At 42.4% G+C, this 23,869-nt stretch overlaps 3 protein-coding genes across 6 annotated transcripts; 2 read left to right on the forward strand and 1 right to left on the reverse strand.

Annotated features, from left to right (window-relative positions):
• Nucleotides 1-527: 527 nt before the first annotated feature.
• On the forward strand, nt 528-14,038 carry CHERP (calcium homeostasis endoplasmic reticulum protein). Of its 3 annotated transcripts, XM_067312797.1 has the most exons (18): nt 528-605; nt 698-871; nt 1,346-1,527; nt 2,266-2,403; nt 3,105-3,256; nt 3,626-3,737; nt 4,095-4,184; nt 4,826-5,063; nt 5,402-5,580; nt 6,023-6,422; nt 8,478-8,716; nt 9,554-9,687; nt 9,980-10,066; nt 10,372-10,521; nt 10,604-10,720; nt 11,232-11,326; nt 11,915-12,100; nt 13,353-14,038. In XM_067312797.1, the coding sequence occupies exons 1-18, from the start codon at nt 581-583 to the stop codon at nt 13,355-13,357; spliced, it is 2,703 nt and encodes a 900-aa protein (XP_067168898.1). In that variant the 5' UTR covers nt 528-580; the 3' UTR covers nt 13,358-14,038. The 3 variants fall into 3 exon arrangements, with proteins under 3 accessions (XP_067168898.1, XP_067168897.1, XP_067168899.1); XM_067312796.1 differs by lacking the exon at nt 13,353-14,038 and having other exon boundaries at nt 11,915-12,108; XM_067312798.1 differs by lacking the exon at nt 13,353-14,038 and having other exon boundaries at nt 6,026-6,422; nt 11,915-12,108.
• C30H19orf44 (chromosome 30 C19orf44 homolog) lies at nt 13,987-19,392 on the reverse strand. Of its 2 annotated transcripts, XM_067312799.1 has the most exons (8): nt 19,292-19,392; nt 18,458-19,096; nt 17,852-18,209; nt 17,190-17,266; nt 16,311-16,785; nt 15,392-15,487; nt 15,097-15,263; nt 13,987-14,593 (listed from the first exon to the last, which is right to left on the reverse strand). In XM_067312799.1, exons 1-8 carry the CDS (start codon nt 19,337-19,339, stop codon nt 14,507-14,509), a joined length of 1,947 nt encoding a protein of 648 aa, XP_067168900.1. In that variant the 5' UTR covers nt 19,340-19,392; the 3' UTR covers nt 13,987-14,506. The 2 variants fall into 2 exon arrangements, with proteins under 2 accessions (XP_067168900.1, XP_067168901.1); XM_067312800.1 differs by lacking the exon at nt 17,190-17,266 and having other exon boundaries at nt 16,311-16,538.
• A 281-nt stretch (nt 19,393-19,673) lies between these two features.
• Nucleotides 19,674-23,330, forward strand: CALR3 (calreticulin 3). The gene is made up of 9 exons (XM_013956105.2): nt 19,674-19,888; nt 20,054-20,155; nt 20,292-20,495; nt 21,032-21,126; nt 21,434-21,643; nt 21,788-21,901; nt 21,992-22,135; nt 22,793-22,885; nt 23,009-23,330. The coding sequence occupies exons 1-9, from the start codon at nt 19,753-19,755 to the stop codon at nt 23,174-23,176; spliced, it is 1,266 nt and encodes a 421-aa protein (XP_013811559.2). The 5' UTR covers nt 19,674-19,752; the 3' UTR covers nt 23,177-23,330.
• Nucleotides 23,331-23,869: the final 539 nt, after the last annotated feature.

Here is a 23,869-nt window from a genome sequence, read left to right on the forward strand (position 1 = left end):
CTTCTCCATCACAAGTTGGAAACTCGGGTGCAAAAGGAAAGCTAAGGTAAGGAGCAGGCAAGATCTGAGCATTTTTGCTTTAACTGCATAAATGAAAGCGCAAGTCACTTCAGAGGAAGGCAATGGCGCTTAAATTACTTGCATGTCCTTTCACAGCACCTGCGCTTTCTTTCCTTAGCGATTACGCGTGCAGTTAATTGGCCTGTCCTCCTGCGCGTCCCTGCTCCCCTTTTACGTGACGCCGGTGCTGCGGGCGGCCTCAGCGCTGCCGTGAGGGATCCCCGCAGGCGCTGAAGAACACGCTGCCGGCAACCGCATCGCCTTCGGGACGCGGTGTTTTAAGCGGAGCTGGGAACGGGGCCCGGGCGCTCCTCGGCCCGACGGCCCGGCGATGGCGGCGGCGATGGCGATGGTGGCGGCACGTGCCCTGCGCCCCTTCCGCCCGCCCGCCCGCCGTCTCCATAGCGACGGCGCCGTAAAGCGCGGCCGCGCCTGCCGCCCGGCGTTTCGCGGCACTTCCGCTCGGTGAGGCCTAGCAGCAGCAGCGGCGGCGGTGGCGGCGCCCCGTTGTCCCGCCGCCATGGAGATGCCGCTGCCGCCCGACGGTGAGCGCGGCCGCGGGGGGCGGGGGGGGGGAGCGGGGAGGAGGGCGGCGGCGGCAGGGTCGGCGCGGACTCACGGCGCTGCCTCCCCGCAGACCAGGAGCTGCGGAATGTCATCGACAAGCTGGCGCAGTTCGTGGCGCGGAACGGGCCCGAGTTCGAGAAGATGACGATGGAGAAGCAGAAGGAGAACCCCAAGTTCTCCTTCCTCTTCGGCGGCGACTTCTACGGCTACTACAAGTACAAGCTGGCGCTGGAGCAGCAGCAGCGTGAGTGCGGCCCGCGGGCGGGCAGGGCCGGGCCGCGGCGGGCTCCGGCCTCCCCCCCCCCCCGGCGGGTGCCGGCGCCCCTTTCCCCCTCCCGGCCCCGCTCGCAGCCTCCTCCTGCCCCCCCGGCCCCAGGCGGCTGGCCGAGCCCCGCCTACGGCTCTTCGCACCCCCCCGTTTGGGGGGTTTGGGTAGGGAGGCCGTCGCGCCCTCCAGAGCGGCGTGGCCCACCGCAGCTGCTGCTCCCAGGAGCAGGCCTTGAGTTGGCATCGTTCCTCCCGAACGTGTGCAAGGCACTGCCGGCTTTCCTTCTTCCCACCCCACCATCCACCCTCGGCTCCTTGATTTTCATTTGCATGTTAAACACTTCAGCAGAAATTGCAGGTCTGTTTTGGAACCAGCACTGTTTTCACCTGTAGGCTGGTGGTAGCAGATTTCTCTTTGATGCTTACTTCAAAAGTTTACTTTCCCTGACAGTGTTGTGCAAGCAAAGTCAGGATATTGAGGCCACTGCACAGATCCAACCACTGCCACAACCGTCTCTCCCACCGGCTGCACCTATCCCAGCCCCTCAGGGAACTCCTTCAGTGGAGGAGCTTATCCAGCAGAGTCAGTGGAACCTCCAGCAGCAGGAGCAGCATCTCCTCGCTATGAGACAGGTTGGTTTAGCATAAGCAGTCACCTGGCTTGTTGTAGGCTGCCAGTGGCTGTGAAAGGGGAGAGGAAGGCTTCCTTCTGCCTAGTGGTGGTGGTGGTGGTTCTGTTTGTTGGTGAGCAGAAAGAGGGAGTATTGCTTTGCTTGTTCGTGTTCTGTAGCAATTGCCATAATCTCCTTAGAAGAGATGTATCCGATGCATTTATAAGTTTGATCCTTGATAAAACAATTTATTAATTGCAATGAAAACCCTTGTTGGCTTGCACAGAGTGGAATAAATTGTGACTGCTCTAACCTTTATTTGATGCTGCAGCTTGCTAGAATTGCAAGACATTCCAGCTTGTAGTACTCTAAGGTGAATTCTGATTGGGGGTGGGATGGCACAGTGTACTTGATTTAGTTGTTTTACAGACTGCATTTTGTTTTTAGAGGTACCAAATTGAAGAGTTCCTGGAGAAAGGGAGTTCATGTGGATTGTGCTATGCATTTAGCAGCTGGCTGCAGTTATCAGTTGTTTCATGATGGAGAGATTTAGGAGGTGGAAATGAACAGTATTTCTCCTGAAGAGTGAGAAGAGTCTTCTCTTCTCAAAAACAACCAATTGAAACATATTTATACATGGTCACATTATATGTCAAGGGTCTTGGTCTTTGAGATAACTACTTATGGTTAAGAGAACAGGGATACATCAGATTAGTTCTTTAAAAGAATATTGGATGTAATGTAATTCCCTTTTTTTCAGGAACAAGTTACATCAGCAGTAGCCCTTGCTATTGAGCAACAAATGCAGAAGGTTTTAGAGGAAACTCAGTTAGATATGAATGAATTTGACAACTTGTTGCAGCCAATAATTGACACGTGTACAAAAGATGCAATCTCAGTAAGTAAACATCCTTGCATATCTTGCATATCAGTTCTGTTCTGTCTTTGCAGGTGATATGCTACTATGAAACTACGAATGCAACACTAGGAAGGATGTATAGGGCCTTACTTGTACAAAAGGCAATCGGAGGGCTTTCATTCCGGTCACAATTGCTTTTTCTTCTGTTAGCTGTTGGTGGCTCCGTGCATTGAATACTTTGCTTGTGTTCTGCTGCTCAGAGCATGAAGTCGGTTCATAAATCGGAGGAGAGGTTCTTCCCAGGAAACTGAGGGAATGGAGGGGGTCAGCTTACGCTAATGAAAAAGAAGAGATCAGTCCCTAACTTGAAATGTGTTGGGGTACCAATTTTAACGCTGCGTTGGGATTTAGGATAAAGTGGTTTAAAGCAACTACTGATTATAAAGAAATAGGACAGAAATTACCCCAAAAATAGGCAAGAAAAATTAAGCCTGATCATGGAACGCGTAAGTTAAGTGATCTAAATCTGAACTGTTATTTATTGGTGTTGTAGATTAAGTACAACTTGAATTTTGAGACTGTATGGTTAAAAATAGCAACTTTATTGTTTCATTGTATGGTACATGTAATGACAGCTGTTACTGAAAATTTGCCTTTTTGCAGTTATTCCAGTTTTAGGAAGTCCATAGGATATGAACACATCAGACTAACTTAAAATATTTTAAAATTCATTTTCTAAGGCTGGCAAAAACTGGATGTTTAGTAACGCGAAGTCTCCTGCACACTGTGAGCTGATGGCTGGGCACCTGCGAAACCGTATAACAGCAGAAGGAGCTCACTTTGAGCTGCGGTTACATTTAATCTACTTAATCAATGATGTATTGCATCACTGGTAAGAATTAAAATTGTGTTTTCCAGTTTGCTATTTTGATTAATTTGGTGAAGTCTCTCTCTGCTAGAGACATTCTTAGTTGGACTAGTCACCTTTTAAAGTATATATATTCATTATTTTAGCAGCTGCCTTAAGATGTTTGTAACTGGTGCAAACAAAGATCCAGTGCTTTAATAATTATATTCAGCCTTTATCTACTTTGTGTGTGTTTATTCCAGATAAGGCTGTACAGTAAAAATGTAAAGAACTCTCTCTGTATTTATGTGAATCCCCTACTTTTAGTACAGTGCAGGTTAGGAGGAATTGAATGTTACAGTGCTGTTAGTGTTCTAGTAAAAGGCAATAACTCTTCTGCTTCCTTTTTTGAAGCCAGCGGAAGCAAGCACGAGATCTTCTGGCTGCTTTGCAGAAGGTGGTTGTGCCTATATATTGTACCAGTTTCCTAGCAGTGGAGGAGGATAAGCAACAGAAGATTGCCAGAGTGAGTAGCTGGTTTTGGTTTAACTGTATGTTTTGCTTCCTTAGGTTAGTGCTAGGCAAATTCACAAATATAAGGACAGAAGAGGACCGCTGAGATTTTTCTAGTATGGTCTTCTTCCTGTCATGGGATGTACTTGAATTCATGTTTAAACTAGAACTTTAAACCAAAAAAAAAAGCACTTGGACTTTATTTAAAAGTAATCATGATGATGGATGCTTCTGAGTCTTCGGTGGTTCCAAAGACAAGTGACTAAATCCTAGGCCTTTTGACAAAGCTAGAGGCATAAAAATGCTGTGCCTTCATTTTTCTTTTATTGTTCATCATTTCTAACAACCTTTTGCTCTTGCATTTATGCAGCTTCTCCAGCTGTGGGAGAAAAATGGGTACTTTGATGAATCAATTATTCAGCAGTTACAGAGCCCAGCTCTTGGACTTGGCCAGTACCAGGTTAGCCACAAAAGAAAAGTAACCCTTTCCTTATTTATATAAATATTTGAGAACAAATTTAGGAATGTTTCTTTTTTGAAGTGTAAACGTTTTTTCCATGTTGAAGTCCTTTACAAAAGTTTACAAAAATAGTGTAAAACATAACCTTGTTGTTTCAAACGTTCAGTAATCTGGCTGCTGATACAATCCCAGAAGGTTCCCAGTGACTGCATTGTGGTAGTTCAAATGCAAATCCATATTTTACAGCTTGTTTTCCTTTTTATGGCAATGAATAGTTGGTAAAAGAGAAACTAAAGAAAACCATAACTTAAAATTGTACGTACTAAGCATACAAATTACTGTGGCAGCAGGAACTATTCATTTTTAGCATTAATAATGAATGCTGTTGATTTTAGCTGTTCTTGAAAGCTAGCTTTTAATACAGACAGCAGATTTTAACCTGCAGAGAACATTTTGTAGATTTTCACATAGATTCACTGTGTGAGTAGGTTTTTCTGCCAACAGACTATGCTGCATTTTCATGTATTTCTTGGGAGGGGGTGGAGAATGATATAGGAGATTCTGAGTGAGCAGCCAGGACAGCTGCTTCAGCTACTGCTTTAACTTTCTGAAAACGTTCTTAATTTATCTGATTTTCTCAGGCAAATTTGATCACTGAATATGCAACGGTAGTACAGCCTGTACAGGTAGCCTTTCAGCAGCAGATACAGAACTTGAAAACTCAACATGAAGAATTTGTAAACAGTTTAACGCAGCAGCAGCAGCAGCAACAAATACAAATACCACCACTAGAGAATGAGGTGAAATCAACGCCGCCGCCTCAGGCCCCCACAGCAGCACCAACCACCGCTCCGCCATCTGTTCCAGTTACGCAAGCAGGTACTAACCTGTTCTGGGGACCTGGGCAGAAGTCAGTGGGTGGCAACATTGTGAGATATTTACTGCTTTTTTTAGTAGTGAGCTACTGTGCTATGCTGGTTTGTTTCAGGCGAAAGTCTAAAGCTGCCTGGAGGCTTGCAGTTGGTGCAGTTTGAACCAAAGATGCACATTTTAAACTGAGATCAAAAATCCTCTCTCCCGGTAGCAGATTTCTGCCGAGTATCGACCATATGCAGGAAAATTCAGATGGAGTAAGCTGTAGGTCTGCTGTAGGTGTGCTGGTGTTTCAGTAACCGCTTGCGACCTGGATGCTTATAACTTTCTCCTCTCTTTTTCAGATGATGGTAAATCTCAGCTGCCTCTAGCTGGTTCTACAGAGTATGACACTACAGGGTCTGGAGTGCAAGATCCTGCCTCTGGTGGACCGCGTGGCCCTGGATCTCATGATCAGATTCCTCCAAATAAACCACCCTGGTTTGACCAGCCTCACCCTGTTGCACCCTGGGGTCAACAACAGGTATTAAATACGGCTCTGAAACAAGGTATAGAGGGAGATGGAAGTTCACCTATTCAGAAAGATAACCTTGGCTGTGGAAGGGTGGTAAAAGCTGTAGGTGTTAGAACTCCAGATTCAGATCCCAAGTTTTCTCATTCAGAACACAGCTGAAGGCAAGGCATAAATTGCATTTCACAATTTGTCACCTACCACAGTTTCTCTGTGAACAAGCAGAACAACAAGAAGCACACTCTAGAGTACAGTGCCATTCAGTTCAGTGGCAGTTTGATCTTTTCCTGTTCTTTTTCTGAAGTTGCAGTTGTTCAGGCCTTGTGTTTGGAGAATCCTTCTCCCTTCTGCGTATTGTCTACAGTTTCAGGCAATATCTGCTTTAAAAGGTAGACTGTTTTTATTACGTTCTTTACTTTTATAGCCTTATGACCAGGCTCCTTGCCCTCACCAGCAGGGACCCCCTCATTGTCCTCCGTGGAATAACAACCATGAAGGAATGTGGAACGAACAGAGAGATCAAGGTTGGAACAACCAGCGAGAGACGCCTTGGAACAACCAGCCGGATCCTTCTTGGAACAACCAGTTTGAAGCACCGTGGAACAACCAGCACGAGCAGCCTCCATGGGGTGGGGGTCAAAGGGAACCTCCATTTCGAATGCAGCGGCCACCTCACTTCAGAGGCCCATTTCCTCCACATCAGCAACATCCCCAATTCAACCAGCCCCCGCATCCGCATAATTTCAACCGCTTCCCACCTCGCTTCATGCAGGATGATTTTCCACCTCGCCATCCCTTTGAAAGGCCTCCTTATCCTCATCGTTTTGATTACCCCCAGGGGGATTTTCCTCAAGGTAAAGTGTGTACCAGGGCAGGTTTTCTTGTGTTGCAATGCTGATTGCCGTTGCAAAGTTATTTAGTTCTTTGGGGTGACGGCTTATTCTTGGAGGACTAGTGTGGTTTTCCTGAGCAACGATGAGTTTGGGGGTTTGGGAAGCTGCTGCTACATAACTCGGTACAAAGCACGTGCGGAATTTGATGCTTCCTTGCTTTTTGAGCCTGCCTTCCCTAATAGGATGTGGATAACCAAAAACTGCAATCCAAACTCAGGTCAGCATATCTCTGAAATGGTTCCCCTTCTATTTGCAGTATCTGGATGCTAACACATCTCCCTGGATGCTCCTTTTGCAAGTATTTATTTCATTTTTAAAATTTTAAGCTCAGAGGTGAGAAACAGTCCCTGCCTGCAGGTTTGATTTCCTGCATTTCAGGCCGTAGATGAGGACTCTTCAGCTAGATCTTTCATGGATAGAGGAAGTTAGGGGAAAACAGGCTGGAAGCACTTGCTCTTGAGCATGCATTCATCTGTGCGGAGACGTTGGTTTCCTTATATTTTTACCATAAGAGCCTCTAAACCTGCGTTAATGTCTTGTAGCAAAAGCGTGGCTCAGTAGGGTCTGGAGAAATGATTCTTATCTCCAGTTCTCCTTCCCTCCCTTCGTGCTTGGGGTGCCCTCTTGCTGGAACGTGGGGAAGCCTGACAGCATTGTCAGTGGACTGCTTGCCTGGCCTTTGTGGCTAGGATTTGGCTGCAGGCTTCCTCAGAAGTCTGATATAGTTCTGCCCCGATTTAGTTTCTGTTTCACATTCAGAAGTTAAGATTAATCTAGAATGATTGTTGTCAACATAAAGTCTAAAGCTCCTTGTGGTTCCCTATGACAAGTCACTTAAGAAGCAATTATGTTGCCATTTTTAAGCTTAAAATGGCAATGTAGGAGTTGCTATTTTAAGCTTAAAAGATTCTCAGTTCTACAAGTCCCCAAAAGGCTGAAAACCAATGAATTAGTGCTTCTGTATTTAGAATTGTGATTAACTTCTGAAACTTTTTTTTTTTTTTTTTTTAAAGAAAAACAAACTGTAATGTTCTTTTGACAGAGTTATGTTAGTGAGTAGGGAGAACAGCTTTTCTTGTCCTGGGGGAATTAAGGTCTAAGCTCAGAAAAGGTGCTGTGTTTTGGGTTGTAGTGGTGACCCAGATCGTTTGTTGCTTCAAGTAAAGTTGTTGAAGGAGAGGATCTGCTAAAACAGGTGGCTAAAATCAGTAAAGCAACGAAGCAAAGACGGCTCAGACTATGCTGAAGTTCTGCTGAAGATGAATCAAACAGCACTGGCTGAAGATTGGGCAGTGGCTGTAAAGGCTCCTCCCGAAAACCCCTCAGTCCTCCCGAGGAGGATGTTGATTTCCAGGCTACCCCTTTTCTCTGTGTAGTGAGCTCATGCTCAGCAGGGTATGCTGGCGTTCGTGGCAAATGGTTCATCCATCAGTGACTGGGCAGATGTCGTTCACTTCTCTATTTTAACAGAATATTATCTCTGCTTCTTCTCAAAACACCCCTTTAAACAAAGTATTTGCTTGTCACCTATTCATGTGAGTTAATTTCTGTCATGTTTGTTTATTTATGTACGCTGGTTTGGTGTAGAGACAGAACTAATTACAGATCTCTTATGCTGGTGCTAAGCCGTGGTTGTGTGTTCAGGCTTCAGAAATAAGAGCACGCTGGTAGCTGCCCTGCTGCATCTAAAACCTTTTGTTCCTGAGAATATTTTTGTTTTAGTACTTCTTGACGACAGTATGTTCCAAAGCCAACAGTGGCTCGGGTTAAAGTTTCCTGTTGTTCTGAGAGTAGTTGCTATAGCCAGAGAGAGAGGTATGCTGCAAGATTTTTGTGGATTTGGACCTGTAACCAGTTCTGGTTCTTCTGTTTTGTTCCTTTTCTTGATCTTCAAGGCTCTAGGTAGCATGATTATATTTTTTTTAGGATAAATGCACTGTTCGAAGTACCTCTCTCTGATTGCCTTCCTTTCTCTAAAGCTAAAATAAAACTCCTTAACTCTCCTGCTCTGTGCAGAAATTGGTCCTCCTCATCATCACCCTGGTCACAGATTGCCTCATCCTGGAATCAGCGAGCACCCTCCCTGGGGAGGGCCCCAGCACCCTGATTTCGGGCCTCCACCGCATGGATTTAACGGGCAGCCTCCTCACATGCGGCGACAAGGCCCCCCTCACATGAACCATGATGATCCCAGCCTGGTGCCAAATGTTCCCTACTTTGACCTTCCTGCTGGACTTATGGCTCCGCTTGTGAAAGTAAGTGCTTGAAATGGGCCCTGACTAGTAGGATTAAAAGACTGAAATCCCATGGTTAGTTTTAGGAACAGTTTAACATGGGCATTTATGATTTCAAATCTTTCCACGCAGCAGCTGTCAGACAAAGTTGTTGCAGGGTTTACATCGGCGGGGGGAACAGCTAGTGAAAACGGTAACATTTTCAAGTGTTGCATCCCACTGAAATTCAATGGAGTTCATATACATGAATGACTAGTGTGCTCTTGAAAATCTTACCTATGTTTTAGAAACTAGTAGTGCCCGGTGATTTCCAGATGGGCAGAGGGACCTGGTGTGGCCACTGTGCAATAGTTCTGGTATTCAGAATTCTTTCTATAAAGATTTTTTGTAATGCTAATGTGATGCACACAAACAAAGAACAACAGGGAACGGGAAACGTTCAGCTCTTTGGGGATACCAGCTTCTTTGGGGGTATATACGTTTCTGCATTCTGTGTTTGAGATGAACAGATAGGTCTCTTCCATCTCCGACTTTGTATTACTCTCAGCATACACCAGCTTTTGCCAGGTTTCCATTCAGGCACTGTTATCCCAAAGGTGGGTAGATGAGAACTGCATTTTGTCTACCTGGCACCCATTTAATGCTCCAACAGGTGTAGTGCTGGCTTATCCCATAGAAATCAAAATGGTAGTGACAGCACAAGAAAGCATTGGGTCATCTGCAGAATCCTTATTTCTGGACCATATTTTTATCCAATAATGAATTGTGAGGTCCCTACACAGTTAAATCTATATTTATCTCTTCAGGTAGCCACCCCATGACACATGACACGAATGTAATTTGTTTTGTTTCCGGCAGCTTGAAGATCATGAGTATAAACCTTTAGATCCTAAAGATATACGTCTTCCACCCCCAATGCCCCCCAGTGAGAGACTACTGGCTGCGGTTGAGGCATTTTATAGTCCACCATCTCATGACAGGCCTAGAAACAGGTAAGAGTAGGTATAGCTAACAATATGGTAAGGAAAATGCCCTAAGAAGCTGTCTGAAACAAAGAAGTGCCTCTCTCTTCCTTCGCCTGTGTCTTGGTTCTACTAATGCTGAAAATGAGTGCTCTTGTTTTATTTTAATCTGCACACACTGTTTGATCTTACACTGAGATGTGTGAGACCTTTTGGCCCAGGTCCTCTGTTCCCTACAAAATCTAGGGGAAATGCTGAGCTTCTCCATTGACCAAAGTAGAATTTTCACAGATGTTGGTTCTGTGTGGTTGATTTATTGCAGTGAAGGCTGGGAGCAGAATGGACTGTACGAATTCTTCAGAGCTAAAATGAGAGCGAGGCGGAGGAAAGGTCAGGAGAAGAGAAATAGGTGAGTGATCCTGTCTGCTGCCCTCTGATACGTGCTGTTCATTTGGAAGGTGCTCGTAATACATTAGACTGAATACTTAGGGAATATCTGTTCAGCGGTGGGCTGATGGAATCACTGAATTTTAACTTGCTCGAATTTTTGTCTACTCTGTAGGAAATAGTTCTTGCCACGCTGTCAGGTTTTCACTAGATTGTCTGCAGAAATACAGTGCCCATGTGTAATCTGAACTTGATGAAAAGTGTATTTGCATTTCTTATGCATCTCCTAGGAGTTTCACTGGACTTTCTTTTCTTCTATCTATGCAGTGGGCCTTCTCGGTCTCGCAGTCGCTCTAAAAGCCGAGGTCGCTCATCCTCCCGGTCCAATTCACGATCTTCAAAATCATCTGGCTCCTATTCAAGGTCACGATCTCGCTCTTGCTCTCGGTCACGATCCTATTCACGGTCTCAGTCCAGGTACAGTGCAGTGGGCTGAATGAGGAACCCTAGATTTGCTCTGTAATTTGCGCATCTGATCTCATGTGCTGTCCCTCTCCAGAAGCCGGAGCAGGTCCCGCTCTTCTCATAGCCGCTCGCGGTCACGGTCGAGGTCACGATCGAAATCTTACTCGCCAGGCAGGCGGCGCCGGTCCCGGTCTCGCAGTCCCACTCCTCCGTAAGCGTTTGTTTGTTTATTTCTCTCTTTTTACCTGGTGTGTTCAGAAATGTACCATCAAAGATGTTTTTCTCATAACCTGGGTATATTAAACATCTCAACAAATATGACAAAAGAGAAGATGGCAAGCAGATTTAGGAACATGACTTGCATGCTGTATGTGTTTATATATACAGAGAACGAAGTTACTCACTTGTGGCTATTTGTTGTAACAAAAACTATGTAGCTATGAAGGCTTCTCATGCCTTCATAAAAAGGAGGAAGACTCCTCTCAGTACACTGCGTGTTAGGAAGACCATGGTGTTTGACATACCTTGTACTAGGTGCAGGTAGAGTGTTTCTGGCACCCATGACTCCATAATCTAATAACTTCATATTAAATTATAGTTTATTAGTGAGGCTGGGATTAAACTAGATGTTAATGCTTAACAGAACTTGAATGACCTTCATCTCTCATTGTGTTAGAACAGTTTGATTTCTTCTGGCTAATACATTCTTTTTATTTCCTTAGTTCTTCTGCTGGTTTGGGGTCCAGTTCTGGACCTCCTATACCAGAATCAAGACTTGGAGAAGAAAATAAAGGCCATCAAATGCTAGTGAAAATGGGTAAGATAATGTTCTTGAACGTTTTAACTGTTTGTTTTTCCCTGAATAAAATCTTTCACAAACCAGGAAACAAAATCAGGCACCCAACTCTTGGATACAATTACTCTGATGTTCCTAAGCGTGATCCCTTCCAACACCTTCCTATTCCAAGGTCAGAGTAAGTATATTCCGAGCTGTAAGTATACAGAAGATGGAGCAATGGTGACAGTTGCTTTTCTGGGAAGGATACGGAAGACAAGGGCGGAAGCCTGGTATCGAAGAGACCTTACCTGTCTGATGTATTTCATCCCCCTATAGTGTAGATCTGCAGGGCTGGCTGGAAAGATTAGTTTGTTGCTCTGTTTCCTCCCATTGCCCTCTTAAAAGTTTTTAGTGACGGTGCTGATGATTGTAAGCTCCCCAAAATCACTGCGTATTAATACTTTTGAAATAAATGGGACAGTTTGTGTGTTGTTTCAGGCTGTCTGTATCATCCTGCCGTATCAAACTGCTTCTTGAGCTTGTTTCCAAAATGTTTGTCTGTGCAATCTTGGACACTATTATTTTTATTATTAGAACTCTGAAGACAATGTTGTGTCCTTTCTGTAGGATGGAGTGGATCTGGTGGATTGGGAGCCAAGGAACAAGGAATTCAGGACCCAATTAAAGGAGGAGATATCCGAGACAAATGGGATCAATATAAAGGAGTGGGAGTTGCATTAGATGACCCTTACGAAAACTATCGAAGAAATAAAAGTTACTCATTTATTGCACGCATGAAGGCCAGAGATGAATGTAAGTGAATATTACTAAGCAATTTAAAAATAACTTTGCAGATTTAACAATGATTCTGTCTTATTTAAAAAGGGTTTCACTGTAGACTGTAAACCCAAATCAAAAGACTAATAACTCTTAATTCTTTCTAAAATAATGAATAAAATAAACCACCAGGTAAGTAGACATATACTCTGAGTAACCCACAACTTTTCCTTTTCAGGGGTTATTTGCATTATAATTTAATTTCTGAAACATTAATTTAATTGGCCTGTTCTATGTAAGCTATGTCTGGCTGTAGTACCAACAGCCTCTATCTTTTTATTTTATCCTTCAAGAAATAGGGTCAATCACAAAGGTGTGATCGTATGGCGGGAGCAATACCACAGGTTGGATGGCTGCCAAAGCAGGAAGGAGGTCTTTGTGGTTTAAATGGAGTTAGGCCACGCTTGCTGTTTTGCCCTGCCCAACTCCAAGTTTCCTACCGTTATTGCTGTATTCTGTCAAACTGAGAGCTGGAAATGAATTCAGTGTAGTGCAGTTGCAGGAAAGGCTCAGAAAAAGTGGAGGTGCTTTTTAATAGATGGTGAAGAGAATTCCTCGAATGAGACTTTGCAGGGAATCTGAGTTGCATAGGACAACTATACTTACCACCAATTAAAAGGAAAAAACTGGACGTGCCAAATGAGAAATCACTTCTGCCTATGGCTGCAGTAGATCTGCCTAATAAAATGGATTCAAACAAAAGCCCGGAAGGAAAATTCCTTATTAATAAAGCCCTCATTCCATGAAACGCTTCTCTTCAGCCAGCTTAGGTAACTGTGGAATGTGTAAGCACTCTTTTCCCTATTGTTTCAGTGACACGTGAAACACAAGACCCTCCACCACCCGAATAAGACTCTGAAGAAAGATGTCTTGCATCTTCTACAGATCATTAAAACTTGTATAAATCCGGATTAAAGTCTGGAGGAAGTGACAAATGAATTACTTTTAAAACTAGGGTGCAAAATGAAAGCTATGACATGTACTTCAACACTTGTGGTTTAGTGTTTAAAAAGGCCAATCATTACTTATGACATGTCTAGCAAGTTTAAGAATTTCCATTTATTTTGCAAAATTTTTTAATTAGTTAGCCATTTTATACTAGAAGTAGACCCTAGTCAAGCTATCCCTGGTCCAAAATTGTGATTCACTCATTCCTGTGGAATACAAATGTTATCTGATATGGTTCCATGTCTTTAGTTCCATAATGTATGTTTATTTCTCTCAAAAGGTTAATTCTATTTGAAGTGGAGGGGTGCTGCCTTGGGATCAAGTCAGACTGATGCTGAGCAGCGTATCCTAATGTCTAAATGGGGAATGAAGCATCTAGTTCCAGTACAGGTGACCTATGAGCACTGTGCAAGCTTGTTAGAACCTACCATACAACTTAACACCCCTACACACCAGCTGCTGCAGTCACAACTCTGTTCAGAACGGGAGGGTTAACTGTTCTAGATGTTCAAGCGCTCTAAGGATGTTCAATGCTTTGTAATGGAAGACATTCTTTAAGCTTTTTATATTTTTGTATATACCCTTTAATAAAAGCTAATTAGTTCAATAGAAGAGAATCAGTTTTCTCTGCTCTGCAAGTTTCTAACAATGAAACATTTGTGGAAACTTCCTTTAAACTAAATGAGAAAAACCTTTTGTAACTGTTTTGAGACCACCAGCTAAAGATGTTAGGTCCTTACACTGCACTTCCACTCCAGAGGTCTGCTTGGTGGTAACCTCTTCCAGAGTCATCTGTTTGTACAGCAGAAACCCTCTCAAAACCATTCAGTTAATATGGTGAAATATCAGTTTGTTCTAGATCTACTGTAGTTGTGGAACTGTAACTGTCTGTGAATCAGCATACAACACCTGTATGTTATCAACTTGTGAATTTTATTGTTTTGCCTTCCAATAAACACTTTTTTTTAATAAAAATAAAATGGTGGCTCATTTCAGAGTAAATGGAGTCCAGTACTTTGGCTGTAAGCCTCTCTTATATTGAATTTGTCTTAATTTTGTGTTTAGGTCTGGTTCTGTAGTACTTTAACAAAGCTAAATTTTATATAAACACTGTTTAAATGAGGCACTAAAGTCAGGACAGTATTCTTCTACTATGATGACTTACCCCAGTTCCTTTAGAGAAATGTTTTCTTGGTTTACTTTCTGCTGAACACTGACTTAATTTGCCTGAAGCCTCTTGGCTATCCCTGTATTGTGTCCATTAGTTAAAATTCAGATGTAGGAAAATAAATTATGTATAGCAAAATACAGAGCAGTTAGTACAAATCCTTACAGTACATAGTTTGTATCTTTTTATCTGTACAGTTTGAAAGGGTTTCTTGTTCCACCTTGAGATTTGTAAATGTAAATTCTAGTAAATTCACAAAGTAAGAGTCAAAGCAGTTTCTGCTCCTGTGCTTTCTCAATTTCTTGAAGTGCTTGCTCAATTGTTAAAGATGGGGATTTGTGATTCTTGATGTACTGCAAAAAAACAAAGTTAATTAACACAAATCTATTGTGTAGATAAATACCCTGACGTGTTTAGTAAATAATGTAGATGAATATTCTGTACTATTTAATAAATAGTAAATATAAATACTTTGCAGTATTTGGTAAATAATAAATCTTCATATCAAGATACCTGCACTTGTCCGTACTAGCAACAGAAACTGATACTGCTATTATAGCATTAGGAGGAGCCTTGCTCGTTTGTGGACTGCTAGATGGTACAGCAGAAAAAGCAAAACTCTGGCGTACAGTGAGACTTCAGCTCAGTCTGTTTTCCTGTATAAACTCCCAAGCTGCAACTAATGTGAGCACAAGCAAAACAGTATTCTCCTACTGTGAAGTAATTTATTTAATAATATGAACTTTCTCTGATTAATGATTAATTCACTAAGAAAATAATTTTTGCTACACATACTGAAGTGTTTGGTAAGAAATACACGCTTACTCTAGGCTACTTTCTATTCTATCATAAATACCTCTTTAGCCTCTTCCAGTGTATGATAGTGGAACTGCTCGTTCTCTAATGAAGCCACAAGGGATAAGTGAAGGTGGTGGATGTTCTCTACAAACTGTTGAGTCAACATCAAGTGCTGTTTTAACATGTCATTTAAAACAAGAACTGACGGACTGTATGCTGTCAAGGCTGCAAGGAAGGGAGAGTGTGTACTTTAGTGATAAAATATAAGCCAGGCCTTAACTTTTAAACAATTCAAGTGTGTTAGATGCATATAAATTTAATAAAACAATACTAAGAAATGTATTTTTCAGTACCTTCTACTGTATCCATGCTGATGACATGACTGGCAATAGGTACTGGATCGATGTAGCTGTTTCCTACAGCTGGGCCAAGTACTGCAGAATTGTTTGCTGTGTAGAGGGTAAAATTAGTATTACCATGTTTGGAGGGTGAAAAGGTTTGTTGCTAAAACTCAGTAGACGACCAGAAGCCTCTGTGGGAACTTCTGCAGAAAATCGGTAGAGCCAGCAACAGGGAACTGTCAGCCAGATGATGCTGAAATAGTGCTGTGGCCTCCATAGTTTTTTTATCCCTCAAGATCATAACACATGCCATTTTGGAAGACATCTTTTCTAACTCTAAACAGAGTGAAAATAAGGGCTCTAGGCCACTCTTTTCAAGCACACCTGAGTTCCTTTTGTCTCCTTGAGTGCAGCAAGAAGTGGCTGTTACTGATTCTCCTTTTAAAAGAAAGAGGGCTAGGAAGGAGCTACCCCTCAGAAATAGCTAAAGGGCATGTCTGCGTTTCATGAATTAGACCATAGCACTCTCCCAAGAAATAAATACAGTGCAAGAACACCTCTACAGTGGAAGATTGCTTTAACTGAAATATCATAAAAATGCTGAATTTGAGGCTATTACTTGGGTTAGTACAAGCCCTATTTTTTTTGCTATGGTCTATTCAAGCCCCGTTGGTAACATTAGCTCCACCCTCCTGGGTTTCTGCTTGGGAGACGCTGTTTTAGCAAAAAACAGTTCAAGGTTGTGCTGTTGTCCGATACTCATCTTTTCCACAGATAGCACATAAAGGCTTTTGAAAGTTTTTAATTTAATGTCAGCTAGGGGCTGTTAGTACTTGAACTAAGAACTCTAGCTACTGAATAATAACAACATATAAAATATAAAAATCTCAAGATGGGATAGAGCAATATGTTGATTTAAACATGAACTTACTTTTTGACCAGCAATAGGTAAATGGAGAATCAACTGTCTGAACTGCAGTTTCCTTTACAGTTACTCTGTGTACCTGGTCATGCCGGTCTCTGGTAAATAAAGGCGATGATGCTGAAGAAGATGTCTCTTTTCCAGAATATGTGCAACTCTTAGAATGTTCCTCTGACATTTCTGATACAGATTCACTGTCTGTTGCAGACAGGGACTTTTCAAAGTCTTCAGAATATTCTGAAAAAACAGTTCTGTCGTCATGATCAATATAATCTTGTCTGTGTCTAGGAAAATCTGCAGAAACTTCACTTAAATGCTCAGAGATTTCAGCTTCAGTCACGATTCTTTCAATATTCCCTTCAGATGCATCATTCATACCAGTTACTGCACTTGTCATTTTAAGGGAGGTTTGGTCATTTTTCATGTTGAATGTATCTTTTGGGGGGTCTCTGTTTGATTTTTGGACAATTTGAATGTCTGTCCACTGTAAAATAAAAGGCAAACTTTACAAGAAATGCAAAAGAAACATTATGAGAATCAACTATAACCTACACTATGCTTCCATTATTCTTGATCTGTGCTGTAGCATATCACTGACAGTTATCTACTGCTTTATTAGGAAATAAAAATGCTGCTTTTATGTGTCACTTTGCATACTTTGCAGTTTTGTTCAATTTATTGAGGAAACACAAAGACACACACACACACACACACACACACACACAAGAATTTGGTCAGCTTTCAGTACACTGTAAAATCCTAATCTAACCCCTACAACTAGTGAGGCATGTCCATCTGAAAAAAATAGGAGTAGTTATTTTAGAATATCCACCCTGCACCAAGCAAAGGCAGAATGGAAATATGAGCTACTAGGGAATTTCTACTTACTTTCTGCTTTAATTCTGGTGTCTCACTGGGGATATCTGAGGCCAAGTCATCAAGGCTCAGGATATTCACTCTGAAGTCTGCAATTGAATGATAAATTGTCACCTAGGCATCAGAGCACAAAAATTACAGTACACTTTCCCTTAAAAGAGAAAAGTGGAAAAAAAAAATTTGGTAGTATATTCCTAGTTTAAAACTAGGGTGTTCTACTAAAAAGCAAAAGTCAACCTTTTTTTAATCTTAGCAACAGCTCTTTCTAAAGTTTCCAGTTTTGCCTGTAAGTGGATCTACTAAGTTCAAGAGATTTTTGATGTCCTTTATTTATGTTTGTTTTCACTCAAATACATTAGTATACTGTCCCACTCATGAATGAAAACTATTTTAAATGCTGGAATTGTTTTGATGTGATAATCAAGTGTCATCACTCTACATTCAGGAAAGCATCATTAAACTGAACTCACTACATGGAAACCCAAGAAAAATACAAATATATTACACTAAAAAAAAGAAGCATTCAGATGAACTCATAATCCCCTTGGTTCCTTTCCTAGACTTATGTAAAATTAGACTACTGAATCCTTTCACTGAGGGTATTTGCCCCTGTTTACTACTGTGCCGTTCATACCAAGTCTATTTAGACAACTGAAATATTTAAGAAAAGTTACCATTTGAGCTTCTGCTAGTTGAATCTTCTGCCTCTGCTGCTTTTGAAAATAACTCATCTAATGACTTTATTTCACTTCCATCACTTCTAAGTGATATGTGGCTTTGCTTGATGTTGCCTGTTCTGGGCAGAGTAATCTTTACATTATTGTCCTTCACGGAAGAAGACAGTGATTGAGATCTCACATTATTTAGCACTGACAAGTTTCTGCTGGTTGGTGAAGGTGTTAGTGAATTAACTCCAAGAAAAATGTTTTTCTCTGAGTCTTTGCTGTGAAAGGAAGGTGCTTTAGATAGCTTTGCCAGTGAAATTTCCTTATGAGATGGAAGAGGCATCCTTGATGAAACTGTAGTCTCACTCTTTTGAAGAGCATGAAAAAAAATGTATGCATTACATCATTTACTGTATGTAGATCACTAAAAGCAAAAACAAATTACAATGGGTAAACCCTAATAAATTAAAAATGGAAGCTGACTCATTAACAGCTACAAATGCAGAATTAAAAATTAGTTTCTGGCATTATCTAAATGAAAAGTGACCTACCAGTTTAAGACCATTTCCAAAAAGTGTTAATATAAATACACAATCCAGAAAATTCTGTATTTACCTTTTCCACCTGTTTAGAATCACTTATAAGTACCCTCCGATTCTCATTTCTACCAGAAAATTCCAAAGGGCTCTCCATCAATTCTCTCATTTCCTCTTCATCACTATCCAGACCAAGCTGTTGTTTAACTGTAACATTCTCTTTTGGGTTTTGGATGCTTTCATCTTCCTTATGATGGGCATTACCGAAGGTCACATTTTCACAGGCTGGAGCATAATTCTTCCGATATTTGTTGCCTCTTGCACTGTGTTCACGACTGGAAGCAGATGAGAAGGACTCATCTGAAGGTTTCTGGCCCAACTCGCTGTTCCGCAAGTCCATCTGCTTTTTCCGATTCATGATTTTGCTTTCTAGTTGTGCCACCTTCATCAGAGCGCTGCTCGATCGCGCGTGGGAGGCGCCCCCCAGGGCGCCCTGTGCCAGGTGCCTGCTCGCTGCGGGCACGGCGCTCCCCGACGGCCGGCTCCACCTGCTCTCCGGTGCGGTTTCGCCGTGCGCCTTCAGGAATCTGCTGCGGCGCAACGGCGCTTTTCCAGGTTTCTCCAGCTCCGAGTCATCCACAGAAAGGTCGCTAAGGGAGCGAGGGAGGCCGCCGCGCCCGGCCGCGGTGGTTCTCCTGTGGAGAGCATCGCTGTGTCCCTGCCGGGAAGAGGACGCAAAGTGAGGGCGCTCCCGTTGCTGAGCCCGCAGAGGCGGAGGCAGGCGGCGCGGCGCGGCCCGGCGCCCGGCTCCCGGCCCGGGCAGGCGCTCCCGCCCCCGCGGCCCGGCCCTCACCCCCTCCTCCCGCGGCCCGCTGAGGCACGGCGGAGGCCCGGACGGGAGCTCGCGCCTCACCTGCCCTCCGCCCGCGGGCGCCCTCCGCGCCCGAGCGACCGCGGCCATCCCGGGCCGGGCCACACCGAGGCGGCGGCTCCCTCAGGCCCTGCCGAGCGGCCGCCGGGCCGTATCCCGGAGACCGCCGCTCCCCAACATCGCGCCCCCTCATTGGCTCCGCACGGGGCCCACTCGCGCGCCGGCCGATCCTTGGGCGTAACCAGCCAATCCCAAGGCGGCGCGCCGCGGCGGGCCGGTCATTGCGCCGACTACAAATCCCAGCGTGCATCTCGCCGCGCGGGCACGTGGCAGTCTGCTCTTCCCTCCAGGGCGCTAAGCCAATCGGGCCTCACCTCACAACGCGTGTAAACGGGCGAGCCAATCAGAGCCCGCCGTGGGCAGGGTGGGGCTCCGAAGGCGCGAAGCTGCAGGTTGCCGTTGGTGCGGCTGCGAGGCTGCGCGTCCGTTAGCGTTTGAGGGCGATGGCCGCGGCCGGGCCGCGAAGGGGCCCCGGGAGCGCCCCGGCCGTTGGAGCGCTGCGGCTGGTCCTGCTTCTCGGGGCCGCCCTGGGGCCTGCTCGCGCCGCGGTGTATTTCCAGGAGCAGTTTCTGGACGGAGGTTGTGGGCGCGGGGAAGGGGATGGCGGGCGCGGCGGGGCCGCGGCCGGTATCGGTCGTTAAAGGGTAACGGTTTCTACCGGCTGCGCGGGCTGGTGGGGAGCCCCGCTCGCTGACGAAACTCTTGTATTCCCTTGTGGTCGCTGGCAACGGCACTGCGGAACAGCAAACTGGCACAAGAGGTGGATGAATTCTGAGTACAAGCCAGACCTGGGGAAGTTTAAACTCACAGCTGGGAAGTTTTATGGAGATCCAGTGCGTGATAAAGGTCTGTGGAGCTAATTTAAAATGTACTGTGGGAGCCATGGGAAGAGTTAGGGATTTGACCTGCATGGCAATAAAAATGTTTCTTCTTTGCAAATGGAGAAAATGTAAGTTTTTTTATTACGCTAATATCTTTACAGGTCTACAGACTAGTGAAAATTCTAAGTTTTATGCTATCTCCTCACGATTTAAACCATTTAGTAACAAAGGGAAGACTCTGGTCATTCAGTATACTGTGAAACATGAGCAGAAGATAGATTGTGGTGGGGGATATGTTAAAATTTTTCCTTCAAACCTGGATCAGAAGAACCTCAGTGGAGATTCACATTATTACATCATGTTTGGTGAGTTCAGTTACTTCTGCATTACTGAAACACTGTCATTGTTTTATAGTTACATTCTGAGCTTATTTGAAGGACAATTGAAAATGGTTAAAGAATGAGCTTAGAAAGAAAAAAGCAGTTGCTCAGCAAGATTTTTTTTTAAGACCTGTGACTGAAAGACCATACTGTCTGCTCTTACATAATCATATGTAGTTTTCTACTTGAGAAACTTATACATTTGTATCTCAAAATGAAATCTCTCATAAAGCTTACTATTGCATAGTGAATGTAATGTAATTAATAGTTATTCAGCTTATACCACGGATAATACTTAACTTTTACTGGATTTCTGTTGTTTTCTGGGTTAGGGCTGTAACAGAACTAAACCCCAAGCTAGCCAGAATGCAGTTCTAAGGTGGATTTAGAGACTTTGAATAGAAGCACTGTCATTAGACATTTATCAAAAATAGAAGGGGGGAGTTTAGAAGGCAAGTAAAGTAAGCAATCTATTTTTGTACAAAGAGGTTAAGGGTACAAAGCATATAATCTCTTTGTAGGGCCAGATATTTGTGGATCTGACACAAAGAAAGTCCATGTTATTTTAAATTACAAGAATAAACCTCATCCACTCAAGAAACCAATCAGATGCAAGGTAAATGTAAAGTTCAAAGATACATAAACTTCAAAAAAAACCAAGCTACAGGGATATTGACACAAAAATTATTCTGAATATACATCACCATTTGAGAAGTTTAATTTTTCATCATGTCTTAAAAATCATTCTAATTTTGTATCTTCAAATAACTTTTAATACATAATAATATGATTATAACTTAATGATTTAACTGCTTATGATAAATCCATTATAGACTAGTATTATAATTCTGATGCAAGGCTGTTCATAAGAGCTATGTATTTTAAGGTTCTTGAACATTTTACTTCCTTTCTTTAAAACCCAGGTTGATGGATATACACATTTGTATACTTTGATTATAAGGCCAGATCAGACTTATGAAGTAAAAATTGATAATGAAATGGTTGCATCAGGCAATTTAGAAGATGATTTAGATTTTTTGCCACCAAGGAAAATAAATGATCCAAGAGTGAAGAAACCCAGTGACTGGGATGATCGAGTCCAAATTGATGATCCAAATGATGTCAAACCTGCGGTAACTTAGTCTCTTGCATCTGTTCTTATTCTTTATTACTGGGTTATTTTATTCTTACTAAATACATACTCGATGCCACAGTTCAAGTATAGTTTAACTGTGCTACTTTTTTTACTTTCTTAATCTTCCCATATCTTTTTATAGGATTGGGATGAACCTGAATACATTACGGACACCAGTGCTCGGAAACCTGAAGATTGGGATGATTCTGTGAATGGGGAATGGCATCATCCTATGGTCAAGAATCCTCTATACAGAGTATAAATAATTTAGTAATTCTAGTTATGGGTGACTTTTAAGGAAACTGCTTTTTGCCTGACTGTATTCAGAACATGTGGTTTATTGTAGGGCGAATGGAAACCAAGGCAGATTGATAACCCAAATTATAGAGGAGTTTGGCCCCATCCACAGATTGACAATCCAAATTACTCACCAGACTTCAGTATCTACAGCTATGAAAATATTAGCATCATTGGACTAGATATCTGGCAGGTCAGTTGCCTTTTTGCAAATAGAAAATAAAGAACTTTTCATTGAGTACACAACAGCCTGTTTACCCTTTGCATATAGATAATATATGTTGTTTTGGGATCTTAGCTGATGACCTGTATTTTCAACTTGCTATTATTTAAACATATGTACAAAATTACTAAATCTGTAAAACGGACAGATCTTCTATTGAGGTTATTGTTTCGATCATAATCACCTACAGATAATTGAGGGGCCTAAACCATTCTGTTGAATTTATAAATGTTGTAAAGTATGACTCATCCCACTTGACTTGAGGTGCTTAACTGGGGCTTCAAGGAGTTGACTCCCCCAAAAATGAATGAGAAAAGTCCTCTGGAGGTGCCTCTGAGATCTTTTCCTTCCCTACCTCATGCTTCCTTACTACTCAGTGATCAGACTTACAACTTCTAAGAAGAGTGGTAAAGTGCCTTAAGTTAAGACAAGTTCTTTAGATTTTTGCAAACACTTCTCTAAAAAGGGAGATTTTGTTTCTGAAAATGTGTAACTAAAGGGTTTTTGATGTGAGTAATATAAATTAATATGATACAAATACATGGTTAAAAGATGAGATTAAAACTGTTAAGAAAACAAAGAGGCATTTTGTTTTGGTTTTTCTTTTTCCTCCCTCTTCCCTCAAAGGTGAGAGCTGGCACAATTTTTGACAACTTTTTGATAACTGATGATGAAGAATATGCAGAAGACTTTGGAGATGAAACTTGGGGAGAAACAAAGGTAATATGTGAAATTCTTGTGTCTGTTTTGGTTCTTTGTTACCAGATTTTAAAAATTCCCCATCCAATTTTAGCAAGATTATATTGGTGCAGACCCAGTATAAAAATATAATCTTAATACTAGGGTCCTGAAAAGGAAATGAACATAAAGCAGACCGAGGAAGAGCAGCAGAGACAAAGGGCCACAGAAGAAAAATACTTTGAGGAAAGGTTTAAGAAGAAGGCAGAGAGAAAAACAGAATCTAGAAGGGATAGATCAGTGAGGAATGCTCTCAAGAAAGAAGACCTTTAATCATTATTTGAAAGAAGTTCACAGACAGTTTTTCACTTTAATCTCTATTTTATAAAGACTTTGATGTTTTGTTAACAGCTTGTTGAAATCTGCACTGATAAAGTTGTATTAAAACAAGATTTAAAAACCAACACTTTAAATTTTTGTGAGCTATTTCATTTATGTTTAGTAAAAATACCATAAGGTAGTGATTGTTAAATTCTCTATAGGAAAGGTTAATTTTTACTAAATGTATCTTAACAGTGCTGAAAGCACCTATAATAAAGCACTAGTTTTTTGGAAATGTTTTGCACTTTCATAGTTTGATATTAAATGTAAAATTTGTGCTCATTTTTGTTGAGGAAATATCAAAATAAGCTTTTAAAATTTATTTCATTAAAGGACTCAGCATGTCAAATGTGTGAAGCATGTTTCACAACATACTTCAAACTAAGGAAGAGATGAGCTTTGCTAAGCTTCTATAGTAATTGTGCACTTGTCACAATTTCAAGGATTACTGCAGTTCTATAGCTTCTGCAAACACACAGCAGCTGCTCTTGGCTTTTCTGCCACTGCTTATCTGCTGATGGAACTTTCTTGCTCTCAGTGTATGTCTTGAGTGATAGCAGTCCGTCCGTCCACAAGTCTCCCCTTAAAAATGTAAATGCATTCAGTTTTTTCCCTTCAGAAATCTGTAATGAATACATATGGTGC

Source organism: Apteryx mantelli, chromosome 30 (genome assembly GCF_036417845.1).
Source record: "Apteryx mantelli isolate bAptMan1 chromosome 30, bAptMan1.hap1, whole genome shotgun sequence".
Taxonomy (NCBI): domain Eukaryota; kingdom Metazoa; phylum Chordata; class Aves; order Apterygiformes; family Apterygidae; genus Apteryx; species Apteryx mantelli.

Bases quoted from the DNA above. Each gene is read 5' to 3' on its own strand.
- CHERP (XM_067312796.1), top strand. From the start codon at position 581: ATGGAGATGCCGCTGCCGCCCGACG. The intron at 8,717-9,553 runs GTAAGTGCTTGA...TGTTTCCGGCAG, and splicing joins TTATGGCTCCGCTTGTGAAA to CTTGAAGATCATGAGTATAA. The intron at 11,327-11,914 runs GTAAGATAATGT...TCCTTTCTGTAG, and splicing joins TCAAATGCTAGTGAAAATGG to GATGGAGTGGATCTGGTGGA.
- C30H19orf44 (XM_067312799.1), bottom strand. From the start codon at position 19,339: ATGGCCGCGGTCGCTCGGGCGCGGAGGGCGCCCGCGGGCGGAGGGCAG. The intron at 16,786-17,189 runs GTAAGTAGAAAT...TTTATTTTACAG, and splicing joins CACCAGAATTAAAGCAGAAA to TGGACAGACATTCAAATTGT. The intron at 14,594-15,096 runs GTATTTATGATA...GTTTTTTTGCAG, and splicing joins CACTGGAAGAGGCTAAAGAG to TACATCAAGAATCACAAATC.
- CALR3 (XM_013956105.2), top strand. From the start codon at position 19,753: ATGGCCGCGGCCGGGCCGCGAAGGGGCCCCGGGAGCGCCCCGGCCGTT. The intron at 21,644-21,787 runs GTAACTTAGTCT...ATCTTTTTATAG, and splicing joins CAAATGATGTCAAACCTGCG to GATTGGGATGAACCTGAATA. The intron at 21,902-21,991 runs GTATAAATAATT...GGTTTATTGTAG, and splicing joins TCAAGAATCCTCTATACAGA to GGCGAATGGAAACCAAGGCA.